Genomic DNA, 22,500 nt, shown 5'->3' with positions numbered 1-22,500 from the left:
CCAGGCCCACTCCTGAGAATCTGGATACAAATTGTTTCCTCTGGCCGCGCTTCAGCCCTTCGATGAGGGCCAGTCTCGTGCTTCTTATATTGCCTGCCTCGCTCATGCTCAAATAGAATTCTGGGTAATTCTGCCATTCCATGACAAGGGAAGACTAACGATTCTCATTTCATTGATTTTTTCATAAGTGTCGGGCCAGCCAGTCCTACCAGCGAAATACCGCATCGATTGAAGTTTTTAGCTTTCAAAACTTGCCCAAATTGTATCGGCAGGTCCTGGAATTCGTCCACAGAAAGGCCAGAGAGACAACTTCACTCGTGAACAGCCTTGTTTATAACACAACATTTTAGGCGTCCCAGTCTGAATGAAGCCATCTCTCACCTCTGTCTGTCTCGAGAAGACCAGACACGCACGGTTCTTACGTTACGTTTATGCCTGTAGAATCGTGAACTGAAATGTCAATTGCTGGTAAAGACCAGCATGTTAATTTTTTTGGTAGGCTAGGTATCGGAGAGCCGCAGAACATTTACGCATGCGCTGACGGAATGTTTCAACAAGAGAGAAAAACGCAGTACCTCCAGACATCCGGCGCTGGAGCGTCGTACCAAACGAGTCATCCCGGGATTTCGGCCCGTGCGATCGCTTTTGGACGCAGTTGGCCCTTCGCTGCTTTCTGCTACCGACCTTGCCTCCCGGTACGGCATTGAGGGAGGGATATGTCGGCCCCTAAACCATATAAGACAAATCCCACGCCTACTCACAGCTCCAAACCGCCCTTGTCAATTTAACGTAAGAATTCGATGGCTTAAATATACAAGGGAACAGTCATTTTATCTGACATGTGGTAAGCACTGAAGGTCGCAGATTACAAAGTGTGCGCACGCGCCCTACTGAACTTAAGATACATACATTTATCTCGAATTTCAGAATAACTACAGGAGCTAATGTCTTCGAGACATTACATTTGCAGCTGAAATACATAGCATATACAGATACATACTAAATACATCATGTTTAAAGATATATTCATTAAAAAGAAAAGCCGCTGTACAAAATGCGGCCCTGGATTCTCTTTTAAAACCGGTAAACTCAGTCATAGGTACGGATAAAATCAAGTAGCGCATTCCGCAACTTAGCTGATACGTGAGAAAAGAGAATTAAGACCAGGACTGGTTGTTGTAGGTTTATTGAGGGACAGAATGTAGTTTCCGCGGCGAAGATCATGCCTAACAAGAGGACGGGAGAGAAAACGTACTTTTCAGATAAGCAGAAAAACCCTTTTTTTTTCCAAGAAAAAAAAAAACATACTTTTTTAAAGTAATACGAGGAAATTTTGAATGCCCTTATTGCATAGAGATGTAGAGTTTGACTTTAGTCATACGAGGGCAGGTAATCTGCAATGATAAATCTCGTTATTCTCTTATTTACATTATACCGTTTCTTTGACACGAGCAATACAGCGAAATGAAAGCACAACTTTCTCGCAAATTTTCTATGATAAAAACTTGTGTTGAAATCCAAAATCTACGTTAACAGCACACACCAGGCCCACTCCTGAGAATCTGGATAGAAATTGTTTCCTCTGGCCGCGCTTCAGCCCTTCGATGAGGGCCAGTCTCGTGCTTCTTATATTGCCTGCCTCGCTCATGCTCAAATAGAATTCTGGGTAATTCTGCCATTCCATGACAAGGGAAGACTACCGATTCTCATTTCATTGATTTTTTTATAAGTGTCGGGCCAGCCAGTCCTACCAGCGACATACCGCATCGATTGAAGTTTTTAGCTTTCAAAACTTGCCCAAATTGTATAGGCAGGTCCTGGAATTCGTCCACAGAAAGGCCAGAGAGACAACTTCCCCTCGTGAACAGCCTTGTTTATAACAGAACATTTTAGGCGTCCCAGTCTGCATGAAGCCATCTCTCACCTCTGTCTGTCTCGAGAAGACCAGACACGCACGGTTCTTACGTTACGTTTATGCCTGTAGAATCGTGAACTGAAATGTTCAGATACATACTAAATACATCATGTTTAAAGATATATTCATTAAAAAGAAAAGCCGCTGTACAAAATGCGGCCCTGGATTCTCTTTTAGAACCGGTAAACTCTGTCATAGGTACGGATAAAATCAAGTAGCGCATTCCGCAACTTAGCTGATACGTAAGAAAAGAGAATTAAGACCAGGACTGGTTGTTGTAGGTTTATTGAGGGACAGAATGTAGTTTCCGCGGCGAAGATCATGCCTAACAAGAGGACGGGAGAGAAAACGTATTTTTCAGATAAGCAGAAAAACCCTTTTTTTTTCCAAGAAAAGAAAAACATACTTTTTTAAAGTAATACGAGGAAATTTTGAATGCCCTTATTGCATAGAGATGTAGAGTTTGACTTTAGTCATACGAGGACAGGTAATCTGCAATGATAAATCTCGTTATTCTCTTATTTACATTATACCGTTTCTTTGACACGAGCAATACAGCGAAATGAAAGCACAACTTTCTCGCAAATTTTCTATGATAAAAACTTGTGTTGAAATCCAAAATCTACGTTAACAGCACACACCAGGCCCACTCCTGAGAATCTGGATAGAAATTGTTTCCGCTGGCCGCGCTTCAGCCCTTCGATGAGGGCCAGTCTCGTGCTTCTTATATTGCCTGCCTCGCTCATGCTCAAATAGAATTCTGGGTAATTCTGCCATTCCATGACAAGGGAAGACTACCGATTCTCATTTCATTGATTTTTTTATAAGTGTCGGGCCAGCCAGTCCTACCAGCGAAATACCGCATCGATTGAAGTTTTTAGCTTTCAAAACTTGCCCAAATTGTATCGGCAGGTCCTGGAATTCGTCCACAGAAAGGCCAGAGAGACAACTTCACTCGTGAACAGCCTTGTTTATAACACAACATTTTAGGCGTCCCAGTCTGCATGAAGCCATCTCTCACCTCTGTCTGTCTCGAGAAGACCAGACACGCACGGTTCTTACGTTACCTTTATGCCTGTAGAATCGTGAACTGAAATGTCAATTGCTGGTAAAGACCAGCATGTTAATTTTTTTGGTAGGCTAGGTATCGGAGAGCCGCAGAACATTTACGCATGCGCTGACGGAATGTTTCAACAAGAGAGAAAAACGCAGTACCTCCAGACATCCGGCGCTGGAGCGTCGTACCAAACGAGTCATCCCGGGATTTCGGCCCGTGCGATCGCTTTTGGACGCAGTTGGCCCTTCGCTGCTTTCTGCTACCGACCTTGCCTCCCGGTACGGCATTGAGGGAGGGATATGTCGGCCCCTAAACCATATAAGACAAATCCCACGCCTACTCACAGCTCCAAACCGCCCTTGTCAATTTAACGTAAGAATTCGATGGCTTAAATATACAAGGGAACAGTCATTTTATCTGACATGTGGTAAGCACTGAAGGTCGCAGATTACAAAGTGTGCGCACGCGCCCTACTGAACTTAAGATACATACATTCATCTCGAATTTCAGAATAACTACAGGAGCTAATGTCTTCGAGACATTACATTTGCAGCTAAAATACATAGCATATACAGATACATACTAAATACATCATGTTTAAAGATATATTCATTAAAAAGAAAAGCCGCTGTACAAAATGCGGCCCTGGATTCTCTTTTAAAACCGGTAAACTCAGTCATAGGTACGGATAAAATCAGGTAGCGCATTCCGCAACTTAGCTGATACGTAAGAAAAGAGAATTAAGACCAGGACTGGTTGTTGTAGGTTTATTGAGGGACAGAATGTAGTTTCCGCGGCGAAGATCATGCCTAACAAGAGGACGGGAGAGAAAACGTATTTTTCAGATAAGCAGAAAAACCCTTTTTTTTTCCAAGAAAAAAAAAAACATACTTTTTTAAAGTAATACGAGGAAATTTTGAATGCCCTTATTGCATAGAGATGTAGAGTTTGACTTTAGTCATACGAGGACAGGTAATCTGCAATGATAAATCTCGTTATTCTCTTATTTACATTATACCGTTTCTTTGACACGAGGAATACAGCGAAATGAAAGCACAACTTTCTCGCAAATTTTCTATGATAAAAACTTGTGTTGAAATCCAAAATCTACGTTAACAGCACACACCAGGCCCACTCCTGAGAATCTGGATAGAAATTGTTTCCGCTGGCCGGGCTTCAGCCCTTCGATGAGGGCCAGTCTCGTGCTTCTTATATTGCCTGCCTCGCTCATGCTCAAATAGAATTCTGGGTAATTCTGCCATTCCATGACAAGGGAAGACTACCGATTCTCATTTCATTGATTTTTTTATAAGTGTCGGGCCAGCCAGTCCTACCAGCGAAATACCGCATCGATTGAAGTTTTTAGCTTTCAAAACTTGCCCAAATTGTATCGGCAGGTCCTGGAATTCGTCCACAGAAAGGCCAGAGAGACAACTTCACTCGTGAACAGCCTTGTTTATAACACAACATTTTAGGCGTCCCAGTCTGCATGAAGCCATCTCTCACCTCTGTCTGTCTCGAGAAGACCAGACACGCACGGTTCTTACGTTACCTTTATGCCTGTAGAATCGTGAACTGAAATGTCAATTGCTGGTAAAGACCAGCATGTTAATTTTTTTGGTAGGCTAGGTATCGGACAGCCGCAGAACATTTACGCATGCGCTGACGGAATGTTTCAACAAGAGAGAAAAACGCAGTACCTCCAGACATCCGGCGCTGGAGCGTCGTACCAAACGAGTCATCCCGGGATTTCGGCCCGTGCGATCGCTTTTGGACGCAGTTGGCCCTTTGCTGCTTTCTGCTACCGACCTTGCCTCCCGGTACGGCATTGAGGGAGGGATATGTCGCCCCTAAACCATATAAGACAAATCCCACGCCTACTCACAGCTCCAAACCGCCCTTGTCAATTTAACGTAAGAATTCGATGGCTTAAATATACAAGGGAACAGTCATTTTATCTGACATGTGGTAAGCACTGAAGGTCGCAGATTACAAAGTGTGCGCACGCGCCCTACTGAACTTAAGATACATACATTCATCTCGAATTTCAGAATAACTACAGGAGCTAATGTCTTCGAGACATTACATTTGCAGCTAAAATACATAGCATATACAGATACATACTAAATACATCATGTTTAAAGATATATTCATTAAAAAGAAAAGCCGCTGTACAAAATGCGGCCCTGGATTCTCTTTTAAAACCGGTAAACTCAGTCATAGGTACGGATAAAATCAGGTAGCGCATTCCGCAACTTAGCTGATACGTAAGAAAAGAGAATTAAGACCAGGATTGGTTGTTGTAGGTTTATTGAGGGACAGAATGTAGTTTCCGCGGCGAAGATCATGCCTAACAAGAGGACGGGAGAGAAAACGTATTTTTCAGATAAGCAGAAAAACCCTTTTTTTTTTCCAAGAAAAAAAAAACATACTTTTTTAAAGTAATACGAGGAAATTTTGAATGCCCTTATTGCATAGAGATGTAGAGTTTGACTTTAGTCATACGAGGACAGGTAATCTGCAATGATAAATCTCGTTATTCTCTTATTTACATTATACCGTTTCTTTGACACGAGGAATACAGCGAAATGAAAGCACAACTTTCTCGCAAATTTTCTATGATAAAAACTTGTGTTGAAATCCAAAATCTACGTTAACAGCACACACCAGGCCCACTCCTGAGAATCTGGATAGAAATTGTTTCCGCTGGCCGGGCTTCAGCCCTTCGATGAGGGCCAGTCTCGTGCTTCTTATATTGCCTGCCTCGCTCATGCTCAAATAGAATTCTGGGTAATTCTGCCATTCCATGACAAGGGAAGACTACCGATTCTCATTTCATTGATTTTTTTATAAGTGTCGGGCCAGCCAGTCCTACCAGCGAAATACCGCATCGATTGAAGTTTTTAGCTTTCAAAACTTGCCCAAATTGTATCGGCAGGTCCTGGAATTCGTCCACAGAAAGGCCAGAGAGACAACTTCACTCGTGAACAGCCTTGTTTATAACACAACATTTTAGGCGTCCCAGTCTGCATGAAGCCATCTCTCACCTCTGTCTGTCTCGAGAAGACCAGACACGCACGGTTCTTACGTTACCTTTATGCCTGTAGAATCGTGAACTGAAATGTCAATTGCTGGTAAAGACCAGCATGTTAATTTTTTTGGTAGGCTAGGTATCGGAGAGCCGCAGAACATTTACGCATGCGCTGACGGAATGTTTCAACAAGAGAGAAAAACGCAGTACCTCCAGACATCCGGCGCTGGAGCGTCGTACCAAACGAGTCATCCCGGGATTTCGGCCCGTGCGATCGCTTTTGGACGCAGTTGGCCCTTCGCTGCTTTCTGCTACCGACCTTGCCTCCCGGTACGGCATTGAGGGAAGGATATGTCGGCTCCTAAACCATATAAGACAAATCCCACGCCTACTCACAGCTCCAAACCGCCCTTGTCAATTTAACGTAAGAATTCGATGGCTTAAATATACAAGGGAACAGTCATTTTATCTGACATGTGGTAAGCACTGAAGGTCGCAGATTACAAAGTGTGCGCACGCGCCCTACTGAACTTAAGATACATACATTCATCTCGAATTTCAGAATAACTACAGGAGCTAATGTCTTCGAGACATTACATTTGCAGCTAAAATACATAGCATATACAGATACATACTAAATACATCATGTTTAAAGATATATTCATTAAAAAGAAAAGCCGCTGTACAAAATGCGGCCCTGGATTCTCTTTTAAAACCGGTAAACTCAGTCATAGGTACGGATAAAATCAGGTAGCGCATTCCGCAACTTAGCTGATACGTAAGAAAAGAGAATTAAGACCAGGATTGGTTGTTGTAGGTTTATTGAGGGACAGAATGTAGTTTCCGCGGCGAAGATCATGCCTAACAAGAGGACGGGAGAGAAAACGTATTTTTCAGATAAGCAGAAAAACCCTTTTTTTTTTCCAAGAAAAAAAAAACATACTTTTTTAAAGTAATACGAGGAAATTTTGAATGCCCTTATTGCATAGAGATGTAGAGTTTGACTTTAGTCATACGAGGACAGGTAATCTGCAATGATAAATCTCGTTATTCTCTTATTTACATTATACCGTTTCTTTGACACGAGGAATACAGCGAAATGAAAGCACAACTTTCTCGCAAATTTTCTATGATAAAAACTTGTGTTGAAATCCAAAATCTACGTTAACAGCACACACCAGGCCCACTCCTGAGAATCTGGATAGAAATTGTTTCCTCTGGCCGCGCTTCAGCCCTTCGATGAGGGCCAGTCTCGTGCTTCTTATATTGCCTGCCTCGCTCATGCTCAAATAGAATTCTGGGTAATTCTGCCATTCCATGACAAGGGAAGACTACCGATTCTCATTTCATTGATTTTTTTATAAGTGTCGGGCCAGCCAGTCCTACCAGCGAAATACCGCATCGATTGAAGTTTTTAGCTTTCAAAACTTGCCCAAATTGTATCGGCAGGTCCTGGAATTCGTCCACAGAAAGGCCAGAGAGACTACTTCACTCGTAAACAGCCTTGTTTATAACAGAACATTTTAGGCGTCCCAGTCTGCATGAAGCCATCTCTCACCTCTGTCTGTCTCGAGAAGACCAGACACGCACGGTTCTTACGTTACCTTTATGCCTGTAGAATCGTGAACTGAAATGTCAATTGCTGGTAAAGACCAGCATGTTAATTTTTTTGGTAGGCTAGGTATCGGAGAGCCGCAGAACATTTACGCATGCGCTGACGAAATGTTTCAACAAGACAGAAAAACGCAGTACCTCCAGACATCCGGCGCTGGAGCGTCGTACCAAACGAGTCATCCCGGGATTTCGGCCCGTGCGATCGCTTTTGGACGCAGTTGGCCCTTCGCTGCTTTCTGCTACCGACCTTGCCTCCCGGTACGGCATTGAGGGAGGGATATGTCGGCCCCTAAACCATATAAGACAAATCCCACGCCTACTCACAGCTCCAAACCGCCCTTGTCAATTTAACGTAAGAATTCGATGGCTTAAATATACAAGGGAACAGTCATTTTATCTGACATGTGGTAAGCACTGAAGGTCGCAGATTACAAAGTGTGCGCACGCGCCCTACTGAACTTAAGATACATACATTCATCTCGAATTTCAGAATAACTACAGGAGCTAATGTCTTCGAGACATTACATTTGCAGCTAAAATACATAGCATATACAGATACATACTAAATACATCATGTTTAAAGATATATTCATTAAAAAGAAAAGCCGCTGTACAAAATGCGGCCCTGGATTCTCTTTTAAAACCGGTAAACTCAGTCATAGGTACGGATAAAATCAGGTAGCGCATTCCGCAACTTAGCTGATACGTAAGAAAAGAGAATTAAGACCAGGACTGGTTGTTGTAGGTTTATTGAGGGACAGAATGTAGTTTCCGCGGCGAAGATCATGCCTAACAAGAGGACGGGAGAGAAAACGTATTTTTCAGATAAGCAGAAAAACCCTTTTTTTTTTCCAAGAAAAAAAAAACATACTTTTTTAAAGTAATACGAGGAAATTTTGAATGCCCTTATTGCATAGAGATGTAGAGTTTGACTTTAGTCATACGAGGACAGGTAATCTGCAATGATAAATCTCGTTATTCTCTTATTTACATTATACCGTTTCTTTGACACGAGGAATACAGCGAAATGAAAGCACAACTTTCTCGCAAATTTTCTATCATAAAAACTTGTCTCGAAATCCAAAATCTACGTTAACAGCACACACCAGGCCCACTCCTGAGAATCTGGATAGAAATTGTTTCCGCTGGCCGCGCTTCAGCCCTTCGATGAGGGCCAGTCTCGTGCTTCTTATATTGCCTGCCTCGCTCATGCTCAAATAGAATTCTGGGTAATTCTGCCATTCCATGACAAGGGAAGACTACCGATTCTCTTTTCATTGATTTTTTTATAAGTGTCGAACCAGGCAGTCCTACCAGCGACATACCGCATCGATTGAAGTTTTTAGCTTTCAAAACTTGCCCAAATTGTATCGGCAGGTCCTGGAATTCGTCCACAGAAAGGCCAGAGAGACTACTTCACTCGTAAACAGCCTTGTTTATAACAGAACATTTTAGACGTCCCAGTCTGCATGAAGCCATCTCTCACCTCTGTCTGTCTCGAGAAGACCAGACACGCACGGTTCTTACGTTACGTTTATGCCTGTAGAATCGTGAACTGAAATGTCAATTGCTGGTAAAGACCAGCATGTTAATTTTTTTGGTAGGCTAGGTATCGGAGAGCCGCAGAACATTTACGCATGCGCTGACGGAATGTTTCAACAAGAGAGAAAAACGCAGTACCTCCAGACATCCGGCGCTGGAGCGTCGTACCAAACGAGTCATCCCGGGATTTCGGCCCGTGCGATCGCTTTTGGACGCAGTTGGCCCTTCGCTGCTTTCTGCTACCGACCTTGCCTCCCGGTACGGCATTGAGGGAAGGATATGTCGGCTCCTAAACCATATAAGACAAATCCCACGCCTACTCACAGCTCCAAACCGCCCTTGTCAATTTAACGTAAAAATTCGATGGCTTAAATATACAAGGGAACAGTCATTTTATCTGACATGTGGTAAGCACTGAAGGTCGCAGATTACAAAGTGTGCGCACGCGCCCTACTGAACTTAAGATACATACATTCATCTCGAATTTCAGAATAACTACAGGAGCTAATGTCTTCGAGACATTACATTTGCAGCTAAAATACATAGCATATACAGATACATACTAAATACATCATGTTTAAAGATATATTCATTAAAAAGAAAAGCCGCTGTACAAAATGCGGCCCTGGATTCTCTTTTAAAACCGGTAAACTCAGTCATAGGTACGGATAAAATCAGGTAGCGCATTCCGCAACTTAGCTGATACGTAAGAAAAGAGAATTAAGACCAGGACTGGTTGTTGTAGGTTTATTGAGGGACAGAATGTAGTTTCCGCGGCGAAGATCATGCCTAACAAGAGGACGGGAGAGAAAACGTATTTTTCAGATAAGCAGAAAAACCCTTTTTTTTTCCAAGAAAAAAAAAAACATACTTTTTTAAAGTAATACGAGGAAATTTTGAATGCCCTTATTGCATAAAGATGTAGAGTTTGACTTTAGTCATACGAGGACAGGTAATCTGCAATGATAAATCTCGTTATTCTCTTATTTACATTATACCGTTTCTTTGACACGAGGAATACAGCGAAATGAAAGCACAACTTTCTCGCAAATTTTCTATGATAAAAACTTGTGTTGAAATCCAAAATCTACGTTAACAGCACACACCAGGCCCACTCCTGAGAATCTGGATAGAAATTGTTTCCGCTGGTCGCGCTTCAGCCCTTCGATGAGGGCCAGTCTCGTGCTTCTTATATTGCCTGCCTCGCTCATGCTCAAATAGAATTCTGGGTAATTCTGCCATTCCATGACAAGGGAAGACTACCGATTCTCATTTCATTGATTTTTTTATAAGTGTCGGGCCAGCCAGTCCTACCAGCGAAATACCGCATCGATTGAAGTTTTTAGCTTTCAAAACTTGCCCAAATTGTATCGGCAGGTCCTGGAATTCGTCCACAGAAAGGCCAGAGAGACTACTTCACTCGTAAACAGCCTTGTTTATAACAGAACATTTTAGACGTCCCAGTCTGCATGAAGCCATCTCTCACCTCTGTCTGTCTCGAGAAGACCAGACACGCACGGTTCTTACGTTACGTTTATGCCTGTAGAATCGTGAACTGAAATGTCAATTGCTGGTAAAGACCAGCATGTTAATTTTTTTTGGTCGGCTAGGTATCGGAGAGCCGCAGAACATTTACGCATGCGCTGACGGAATGTTTCAACAAGAGAGAAAAACGCAGTACCTCCAGACATCCGGCGCTGGAGCGTCGTACCAAACGAGTCATCCCGGGATTTCGGCCCGTGCGATCGCTTTTGGACGCAGTTGGCCCTTCGCTGCTTTCTGCTACCGACCTTGCCTCCCGGTACGGCATTGAGGGAGGGATATGTCGGCCCCTAAACCATATAAGACAAATCCCACGCCTACTCACAGCTCCAAACCGCCCTTGTCAATTTAACGTAAGAATTCGATGGCTTAAATATACAAGGGAACAGTCATTTTATCTGACATGTGGTAAGCACTGAAGGTCGCAGATTACAAAGTGTGCGCACGCGCCCTACTGAACTTAAGATACATACATTCATCTCGAATTTCAGAATAACTACAGGAGCTAATGTCTTTGAGACATTACATTTGCAGCTGAAATACATAGCATATACAGATACATACTAAATACATCATGTTTAAAGATATATTCATTAAAAAGAAAAGCCGCTGTACAAAATGCGGCCCTGGATTCTCTTTTAAAACCGGTAAACTCAGTCATAGGTACGGATAAAATCAGGTAGCGCATTCCGCAACTTAGCTGATACGTAAGAAAAGAGAATTAAGACCAGGACTGGTTGTTGTAGGTTTATTGAGGGACAGAATGTAGTTTCCGCGGCGAAGATCATGCCTAACAAGAGGACGGGAGAGAAAACGTATTTTTCAGATAAGCAGCAAAACCCTTTTTTTTTCCAAGAAAAAAAAAAACATACTTTTTTAAAGTAATACGAGGAAATTTTGAATGCCCTTATTGCATAAAGATGTAGAGTTTGACTTTAGTCATACGAGGACAGGTAATCTGCAATGATAAATCTCGTTATTCTCTTATTTACATTATACCGTTTCTTTGACACGAGGAATACAGCGAAATGAAAGCACAACTTTCTCGCAAATTTTCTATGATAAAAACTTGTGTTGAAATCCAAAATCTACGTTAACAGCACACACCAGGCCCACTCCTGAGAATCTGGATAGAAATTGTTTCCTCTGGCCGCGCTTCAGCCCTTCGATGAGGGCCAGTCTCGTGCTTCTTATATTGCCTGCCTCGCTCATGCTCAAATAGAATTCTGGGTAATTCTGCCATTCCATGACAAGGGAAGACTACCGATTCTCATTTCATTGATTTTTTTATAAGTGTCGGGCCAGCCAGTCCTACCAGCGAAATACCGCATCGATTGAAGTTTTTAGCTTTCAAAACTTGCCCAAATTGTATCGGCAGGTCCTGGAATTCGTCCACAGAAAGGCCAGAGAGACTACTTCACTCGTAAACAGCCTTGTTTATAACAGAACATTTTAGACGTCCCAGTCTGCATGAAGCCATCTCTCACCTCTGTCTGTCTCGAGAAGACCAGACACGCACGGTTCTTACGTTACGTTTATGCCTGTAGAATCGTGAACTGAAATGTCAATTGCTGGTAAAGACCAGCATGTTAATTCTTTTTGGTAGGCTAGGTATCGGAGAGCCGCAGAACATTTACGCATGCGCTGACGGAATGTTTCAACAAGAGAGAAAAACGCAGTACCTCCAGACATCCGGCGCTGGAGCGTCGTACCAAACGAGTCATCCCGGGATTTCGGCCCGTGCGATCGCTTTTGGACGCAGTTGGCCCTTCGCTGCTTTCTGCTACCGACCTTGCCTCCCGGTACGGCATTGAGGGAGGGATATGTCGGCCCCTAAACCATATAAGACAAATCCCACGCCTACTCACAGCTCCAAACCGCCCTTGTCAATTTAACGTAAGAATTCGATGGCTTAAATATACAAGGGAACAGTCATTTTATCTGACATGTGGTAAGCACTGAAGGTCGCAGATTACAAAGTGTGCGCACGCGCCCTACTGAACTTAAGATACATACATTCATCTCGAATTTCAGAATAACTACAGGAGCTAATGTCTTTGAGACATTACATTTGCAGCTGAAATACATAGCATATACAGATACATACTAAATACATCATGTTTAAAGATATATTCATTAAAAAGAAAAGCCGCTGTACAAAATGCGGCCCTGGATTCTCTTTTAAAACCGGTAAACTCAGTCATAGGTACGGATAAAATCAGGTAGCGCATTCCGCAACTTAGCTGATACGTAAGAAAAGAGAATTAAGACCAGGACTGGTTGTTGTAGGTTTATTGAGGGACAGAATGTAGTTTCCGCGGCGAAGATCATGCCTAACAAGAGGACGGGAGAGAAAACGTATTTTTCAGATAAGCAGCAAAACCCTTTTTTTTTCCAAGAAAAAAAAAAACATACTTTTTTAAAGTAATACGAGGAAATTTTGAATGCCCTTATTGCATAAAGATGTAGAGTTTGACTTTAGTCATACGAGGACAGGTAATCTGCAATGATAAATCTCGTTATTCTCTTATTTACATTATACCGTTTCTTTGACACGAGGAATACAGCGAAATGAAAGCACAACTTTCTCGCAAATTTTCTATGATAAAAACTTGTGTTGAAATCCAAAATCTACGTTAACAGCACACACCAGGCCCACTCCTGAGAATCTGGATAGAAATTGTTTCCGCTGGCCGCGCTTCAGCCCTTCGATGAGGGCCAGTCTCGTGCTTCTTATATTGCCTGCCTCGCTCATGCTCAAATAGAATTCTGGGTAATTCTGCCATTCCATGACAAGGGAAGACTACCGATTCTCATTTCATTGATTTTTTTATAAGTGTCGGGCCAGCCAGTCCTACCAGCGAAATACCGCATCGATTGAAGTTTTTAGCTTTCAAAACTTGCCCAAATTGTATCGGCAGGTCCTGGAATTCGTCCACGGAAAGGCCAGAGAGACAACTTCACTCGTGAACAGCCTTGTTTATAACAGAACATTTTAGGCGTCCCAGTCTGCATGAAGCCATCTCTCAACTCTGGTTTCTTTCAAAGGCTTGCCTTTACCCACAGTCCAGCTTAATGATGCCGGCCGGGTGGTTTCTGTGGACGAAGATGGTCTGACAAATCACGTACAAAAATGTGATAAACCTACCAGATTTTAGCGAACTTGAGCTCCCTCCGCCAAGATAACCGTTGACGTTTGTCACGTGATGTCGAACCCTGAGCCCACATTGACCCAAAACCGGGGAAGTTTGAATGACAACTTTTTATAAGGAGAATATTTAGACAGTTTGTCAACAAAAAAGGAGAAGAAAAAAAAAAAGAGCAAAGTTGCAAACAGTTAGCACTTAAAGGGTTAATATTTTACATCAACCATTTCCACGTAAACGCCTTCAGGCATATTTTAAATTATAATTTGGTGTTTCACTGAAACACCAAATCAGCGCTAGCTCACCGAAAATGCTTCAGAATGGTCTGAGACGCCGGCAAACATTAGAGAATAAATCGCAGCAAGAAGCCGGGTGACTTGATCATTTAATTCACAGAACATAACATTTTACGCCATTTAATAGACGGCGGGTCTAAAACACATGTCACATTCCACAGGTCACTCGTTGCAGATCATTGTTTTACCTTCTTGAAAGTAACCCAAAACCCTCAATTTGGCTAACCCTAGGCCTAAAAACCAACCTTAGGCCTAGGGTTAGCCAAATTGAGGGTTTTGGTTACTTTCCAAAACATAAAACAATGACCTGCAGCGAGTGACCTGTGTTTTAGACCCGCCGTAGATCCAAAACTGTAGTTCGCATACAAACCTTTGTAAACCGGGCGTCTTCGTGTCGACTTCGTAACACAAGAACTTACGAGACCACTATATAGAAGTCAGTACCTCTGTCAGTACGTGGAGTCGTAGGTTGTTTACCATTTATAAGCAGAAAACGGTTGGTACTAGGTTTGTTCAAATGGTAAGCAAAAACTTCCGAATGGGAAATTTAGTTGGGATAGGCGTGTACGATTTACAAAATTCGTTCAAGTTTGAGGCAAAATCATGGGAAGATGCCGGAATACGTTTTCCGTTTGTAAATTCCATTTGGGAATTTTGGACTACCTTTCAAGAAATCCCGTTTTCTCTGGAAAAAAAAAGGCTTACCATTTACATTCCAACCAAAATTTCCGGATTTTTTGATAAGTGGTATAGGCCATTTCCGAGTTGCTGTTTGTCTCGGTTTCGAAGTGAGTCTTGGTGCTCAACTGTTGTAAGGGAAATGAGTTTGATTTGCATAAGAATACGCAACTAATTTCCCTTTGAATGGTTGTGCACCATGACTTTGAACTGAGGCATTGCAGCAACTGTATCAACCGTAACGCAATCCCGTAACACCTGTCCCTTGTCCCAGTGGGTCGCGTGTAGTTTCGTGGTCAGCGGCATCAATTTCGCTGAAAACGAACAAGACCCAACAAGACCCAACAATCCGCAACGAGACTGCAAACAATCTAAAACCATGTGATAGAGGCCTTCAAATCCAACAAATAATACATAAAACTCAACGAGCATGCTTCTTGGCTTAATTTTCGTAGGTGTAGCCGTATCTGTTGGCGCATTTATCTTAGATGTTTTCGCGAACAAGAAGACCGACATTAACGGATCTCATGTGGTGGTATAATTTAATAAGCTACTGTACACATCTGCTATGCCTTCTTTCAGCGTAGCGAATGCTTCGGTAGAATAGCAGAATATTGCTTTCCCTACCTGTGTTTAGGTCACCGGTGGAACAAGTGGTATTGGAAAGGCTTTGGCTATTAAACTGGCGAAATGTGGAGCTAGTGTGACCATTTTGGCCAGGAATATGGTGAGGTTTTGTGCATGATAAAAGAATGTTAATAGCGAGATAAAAATGATCTGATGTGCTGGAATAAGTGAGTTAACAGGTCCACTTTCAGTCTGGCTAAGTGGTTCTAAGCCCACTTTAGTGCTTACCTAATACTGGGTCAGCTCGTACAGTGTTACATATATGTTACCTGGATTTATGTTAATGCAGCCTTTAATTAACTTGGCTCATTATCAAAGAAATGTGTTACTAAGGGACCACAACAGAATTTTCCCAGATGTGTCTGTGCGTTTTCATCAGTTACATTGAGCTTGCATGATTTTTTTTGTGAATGCATTGTTCAAAGTGGATGTGCAGTTTAGCTGTCAAGGTGGTTGACAGGTATTCCACTTTCACTGTGTTCCACGAGGGATAATGTATACCAATCATGTGGATTGTACAATTTAGAAACCAGTCACTTAAGTACCAGTCAATGTCCTTTGAGTTCGCATTTGGGCCACCTTCTACATCTATCACAACTTATACGACATCTATCTGTGTATATGGAGTACTATTTCGAAAACGAGTGTAAGGGTTTCATCAGGTTTCCAAACGCAAGAAAGCATTTGAGGCCACAGGCCAAATGGTTTTGTTTTTGAGCGTTTGGATACCTGATGAAACCCGAAGCACAAGTTTTTTGAAAATTGCACGTAACTTCTCCATTAACAAAGGAAATTATAATTTTGAACAATCTCTTTTCTCAAGTCAAACAGTTTTGTACAGCTCATGGTTGCTCAGAAGCATGTGAGAGCTGTGAGCAAGCACTTGTTGCCTTTAATTGATTTCAAAACAGGTCTGTTTGAATTCTTCAGTTCAAACCACATGTGTTTGAAATTATTGAATTCAAACCATATGTGTTTGAAATTCATTTTAATAGTGAATCTGTGAACAAGTAGTGTTTCATTGGGTTTCAAACTCCTCCGCATGACCAGAATGGGGTGATGCAATTGGCTTATTAACCTATGAATTATTAAGTAGTTTGAGAAGTTCAGTTTCAACCAATGAAGACATTTAATGTACCTGAATAGTGAGAGGAGGATGTCAGTCACCCAGGTGCCTCATTTTTATAAACAATATGGTTTAGTATACATGATATCATGAACTACGGGTACTATCAGACACACGCATGTCCATTTCCCCAATGAGGGACACTTAACTCCAGATAATTGAATTATTTTATGTGTCAGTGGGGACCTGGTCTGGTTGAGGTTGTTTTGGGTTAGCTAGCCTTTGTTGGTCAGTGTCCATCAACATGCACCCTGGCAACAGGTGTCAGGGCCATAAGGTCTAAATGCTTAAGTCTTGCTTATTTTATCTGTTGGCTTTTTTTCTTGTCATTTCTGGTGAAATTACTTGAAGAGCACTGGCTCAGCAAACTTTCAATGCTGATACTTATAATAATACAATTATTTTATTTGAATGTGCCCCTGTGATAAAAAAAAAAAAACTTCTTGTTTTTCCTTCAGATTTTGAACATGTGTTTGCACCTGACTGGCTAAATTTTGCTGTTTGATTTTTATCCAAAGGCCATTTGCTTTGAGAATAAGTTTCAAATTTCATGGTCCACCATTACTCACATTCAGAACTGACCGATTGGACCTCAGAAGGTTGGATCCACGGAAATGTGACGTCAAAGGTTCACTAGCTTGTAATTTCAGCATGTGACTGCAGCTATGTTATATATATAATATATGCAAAACATGAGTTTAAAAGTCTGAAAGCCAAAAACTCCTGTGCTCCATATTAATTCTGTGGTGTACATTCACCAGCATTACATTGTACATTCTTAAACTAATGAGTCTAAAGTTGACGTTATTTTCTCATCGATCCAGCTCTCTCAAAATCTTATTTAAAAAAAGTTAGTAATGGCTGACCATTGAATAGGAAAATTCCACTTAAATAAACAGGTGTCTTTTTGAAATCAAGTCTTAAAACTTTGGTCGCTTAGTGTTTAGTTAACATAGATTTGACATGCAATGGAAAATAAGAATTGATATTTTGGTCACAGGGGCACTTGAAATCAGAACTTCTAGCTTAATTTGCGCATTAGTGCAAGATCAAATTATCTTTTGTACATTTTAGGAAAGACTGGAAGAAACCGTAAAAGAAGTAAAGAAGCATTTAGCTCCAGACAGAAAGGTCTCCATTTATAATTATATTATTTACAACATAGTTACTATCAATTGTGCACGTACATTGTAATTTTTGTATCCAGCTGCTTACTATTGACAGAAGTACTCTAACTTCCAAATTTTTTGTTTGCAGTAAATTTTGGCACCAGTGTATACTTAATGATAACCTATTGTGATTAAATTGCTTCTAACCAGGACACACTATTATTTTGTGTAAAGTTGAAAACACTTGCAGTCATTTGTCCTACTGCTTGGGTTGGTGAGAGGCACATGGGGTCTCTCCTTGAGATGACATCACATTAAACTAACATCTTCCCTGCATTTCAGTCGTAAAAGAATGTTTTTCTAGCTATGAGTTGTTTGTAACATCATCTTAGGTGTTACAGTGTATTACCCATGACCCTCTCTAGCTTATCACAATATGAGTGAAAAATGACTTTTTCTGTTTTAGGGCAAGTTTAAATGGTAACATTCCAAAACGTGTTTGCTATAGGTAAAGAGATAGTGTATATTTCAACAAAGACAACTATTTAAAATTCAGGGCATTTAAAAATTAATGTGTTTGTATGTACTAGGCGAGCAGTTATGTATACAACGATTGAATTTGCTCGTATTACATGTACATCGAAATGATGTGACAATGACAGTTGCATTCAAACTCAAAGACTTGATAATACTTGTATTTAAGTGTGCACAATCATGTTACAGATAGTGATCTAGGTACATATGTCAATTCATTTTTATTCAATGTCTCACGCAGGTGTTAGCCCTCTCTGTGGATATTGCTAGAGATGCAACAGATGTAGAAAACACCATAAACCAAGTTAGTTTTGTTTGTTTAGTGATAATAATAATTTGTGAATCCTTCCCCTCAACTTTTAAAGTCCTCGTGATCCTTGTTAATTTTTTCTCCTTTTTTAACTTTTTGTTTAAATATCTATAATTATTATAAATTATGCTAAAACTTGTTGCCGAGCCAGTTGGATCCTGGTAACTAATGTCAAGAATGAACTTATGTTGAAACATTCACTAGCATTCGAAGGGTATTAAACTACATTGTATCATCTGACGTTTTCTGTAAAGGCTTTATTAGCTCTTGATTTTCAACAAGACTTAACACTTTGCACATTTCTTTCTGAAGAGGTGAAAACAAGTTACTTCTTTGACGTCATTAGTTTGGCTCAGTCAAAATTTTTTGCATATAATTATTATTTCAAAGGCCTGCTAAAACATGTGGATACACTATATGGGGGAAAACAAATTATTGAAGTACTACTCTCCTGACACTATAGATATTTACAATAAACAAAAAGTTGACAAACAGGGGAAAAAAGGTGTCACAGGGACTAGTTTTATGTTTGTGAGGATGGTATTTAGCAGCTGCTTTATCACTAATATCTGTCATTTCTTCTGTTTTATGAGTCAGGAAAATATGCAGAGGATGCGGATTTTAGGGATCCATATGCACATATCGATCATTCTGTGCTTTTTACATGTACTTCTTGGTCCTGAGGCAAGTCCGAGAAGTACATTGTATTAGTCACCCACAAACCACTCGGGCTGGAGCTTATACTGGTCTCTGTACGTAGCATGAAGAGAACATCATGGGATACCCCCAGCAGTACATCCCAGAGGTGTACATGTAGCAAATAATTAGCCTAAGGTCACTCTCTCAAAATGTTAGCACAGGCCACAAAAGTATAAAATATGGAATTTTAGAGTAACAGAGAATTCTATTTTATAGCCGAACCCTGCACACCGATTGGTAAACAAGAAGATCTTTTAGTTCTTATAACCGCACTTTAGAAAAAATTTATCTGTTTTTTTACCATGACTATAGTTGCAACGTAGTGCACATTCCAAAACAGACCTTGTTGATTCACTGAGTGACTAAATTAGGTCCACACAAAATCACCTCATCAATATGTAGCACAACAACTGACAACGACTGCACACAATCTTATTGCACCATCACTTAATATAATAGCCGTTGTGAAAACTCCGATTGCACCATCAGTCGTAGTTGTTGTGAAATTTCCGATGATGTAATGGTCTTAATTAATCTGGACCTTTCTTCGGATATGTATGGGTATGAACGATACGACAGTAACACTTAGTCTATTAACAACTTACAGTTTTCTTTCTTAAAAATCATGATTAAATTTAATTGGTTTTTTACATGAGAAAAGGGCTAGCAATTGAAAGTAGTCACACGTGTCACATCATTCAAGAATTACGTTATCCACAGCTATCTTTAGCACGGTGGTTAATATTTCCCTACCAATGACAGTTGCAACGTTGACACATTCCATGAATGACGTAATGGCTTTTTATGTATTCAATACTCGCTTCTAATCAAGCACTTCTGTCAATAAATAACACAAATAGGCAATATATTTTGTATTAAAATAATAAAGAGTGGAATATTCATAAGATTTTAAGTACATTAACATGTTAACAGCTTTTGGTGAAAAAACATCATAAACTGCGTGATTCGAAGTCCCACTGACTATATGGCCGAGTGGAAGTTTAGGTCTGCTCACCGACAAAACTAAAAAGAAAAAAAAAACAACGGGAAGAGCAAGAACCACCCTCGGCCCATGGCCTTGCAGTTAAAAAATATGGTAACCCATGCCATCTGTGAGAAAATTTGGTTTTGGTCACCGTACGACTTTACGTACATTCACCACAGTGACTCCATGTATAACAATGTGACCATTATCACATGACCATTTTGCATTGTAGGCTCAAGTTTTAATAGAGCTCATCAAGGTGGCCATACTCGGGCCACTTGTACAGTGTACATCTTTGATATTGGACATCCATGGTATTGTTAATTAGCACATGTCTGTCAAAATAAGGAGTCTGCTGACCAGTATCATGTGACCATATCGTGGGCTCAAGTTCAGAGCTCATCTATCTCTGATGTCCAGCTGTTTTTTCTTTAAGTTATTAGTTGACTGCAGACCAGGTACTGGGTTTCAATTGCATTGCAGGCTCAAGCCAGGTTACCTGTAACTTGATCATTGTAAGTTAGTCTAAGAATAAATAACCCAGGAGTGCAGCTTTTAGGTTCAGCTAAATCTTGTTATTAGCTGTTACAAGGAAGAACAGAAACATTTTAGCCAATATATGCATTACTCTCCTCTTTCTTACTCGCTAATGCAATGTACATAGTATAGTTCAGGCTACTGATGAGGGAAGATTGAAGCATCTTTATTCAGTCTGATTTCAGTGACTTGCAGTCTTTACATTCTCTTTCAACAAGTGTGGTTTCACTGACTGATATTACTATAATGAATACATTTGACTTCTGCAGGCATGTGAAAGTCTTGGTCCAGTAGATATTTTCATAAACTGTGCTGGTTTTGCTGTTTGTGGACTGTTTGAAGACACCTCAGTGGACAATTTTAAGGTCTGTAGCATCTGTAAGGTGCTCAAGCCTTTTTTTATTATTATAATTATATTAAATTTTTCTATATCCAACTAGAGAAGTACATCCTAGTACTCCTTTCATTTGCCACAGACTATGCGAAGTCCACAATTATAATAATTATCAATCATTTATTTCTGATATGGTTTGAAGAAAATTTGGAAATTATGCAGCAATTGCAAGTCAATACTATGCGGCAAGAAAGGTCTCACTATTATATGGCAAATTATGCAGTTTCGTTTTAGGTAATGTACCCGTGTTTTGTTTGGTCTAAGGGGAGCACAATCCATTTCTTGTTGTTCAAGAACATATTAAAGCACAAGGGAATGATGAAAACATCTGAAATAACTCATTTGTTGCCCTATTTTAAATTATTGAAATCAAGATGTAATTTTGCCCATTTTATAGTGACTTATAATATAACAGACAAACTTTTGTAGACCAACCACAACTGTACATTGGACGAATTGAACAAAACAACGTACTGTACCATCGTCAATGTAAATGCAATATACGATTTGTGGCGATTTTAGGTTTTTATATGAAATGGCAATATCGCATAATATTATTAAAAACTGAACTTTGCATATCAGATTGGCTCGCCGGACACAGGCTATCAGTTCATATACCTGCTGTACCTAATGTGGTGAAGGAACGTGTCATCAATAAAGCGAGCTGAAACATTTTTGCAACTCTGAGAAAAAAATGGCCGACAAAAGCCGTTTTGAACCGGAATTGCCCTAGGCAGAAATCGATGAGTCAGTGGAAGAGTTGTTGACCCTAGAGATTTTAATAAACAATAGACCTTATTCATTATTGGCGGGCACATTTATAACTATTATTTTTTTCCACGTGCAAATTAACCTGCCAAGCCTCATTTTAGAGCAAGAATTCTTTTTAATTCAATGTATATTATCGAGGCTTGGAAGGTTAATTTGCACTTCGACAAAATAATTTATTTATAAGGCCGCCATTTATGAATAAGATCTATAATAAATTAGTATTCTACTCGGGCTTGCTGGATGTAAAATGATTGTAAACAATTCTGCACTACAGGCCTCATTGGTTATGTACTCTATTATTTTTTTTTTTATTAGCTTTGCCCTGGAGAAATAAAGAAAAAAAAATAATAAATTGAAGATATACAAATACAGAAAATACAAAGATAACAACACACCAATAGTAACTTAAATTGGGCAGGGACACCGCAACAGCTAGAGCCAATTACTGCGGACCCACAAGTGCGCCCTCGCAGAATAATAATATTGTTATAAATCAGAAGCCCTGATTGAAGAACCCTTTCACCCCAAAGAGTGACACTTAATTAGATCAATTTACTTTGTCTAACAGCAGATCATTGACTAGACAG

At 40.5% G+C, this 22,500-nt stretch overlaps 1 protein-coding gene across 2 annotated transcripts in view; it reads left to right on the top strand.

The window, feature by feature from the left end:
• Nucleotides 1-15,118: 15,118 nt before the first annotated feature.
• Nucleotides 15,119-22,500, top strand: part of LOC138018399 (3-dehydrosphinganine reductase-like) — a 29,858-nt gene continuing 22,476 nt past the window's right edge. Inside the window, exons 1-5 of one of the 2 annotated variants that reach the window (XM_068865016.1) lie at nucleotides 15,119-15,356; nucleotides 15,459-15,548; nucleotides 17,649-17,705; nucleotides 18,459-18,521; nucleotides 21,018-21,113. In XM_068865016.1, the coding sequence (XP_068721117.1) occupies nucleotides 15,252-15,356; nucleotides 15,459-15,548; nucleotides 17,649-17,705; nucleotides 18,459-18,521; nucleotides 21,018-21,113 (411 nt within the window). In that variant the 5' untranslated portion in view covers nucleotides 15,119-15,251. The remainder of the gene's footprint in view (nucleotides 15,357-15,458; nucleotides 15,549-17,648; nucleotides 17,706-18,458; nucleotides 18,522-21,017; nucleotides 21,114-22,500) is intronic. The other variant, XM_068865015.1, reaches the window with a different exon arrangement.

This window comes from Montipora capricornis, chromosome 10 (genome assembly GCF_036669925.1).
Source record: "Montipora capricornis isolate CH-2021 chromosome 10, ASM3666992v2, whole genome shotgun sequence".
In the NCBI taxonomy this organism is placed as follows: Eukaryota; Metazoa; Cnidaria; class Anthozoa; order Scleractinia; family Acroporidae; genus Montipora; species Montipora capricornis.
The sequence above is the reverse complement of the archived record's forward strand: the minus strand, read 5'-3'. Positions and strand labels throughout refer to the sequence as shown.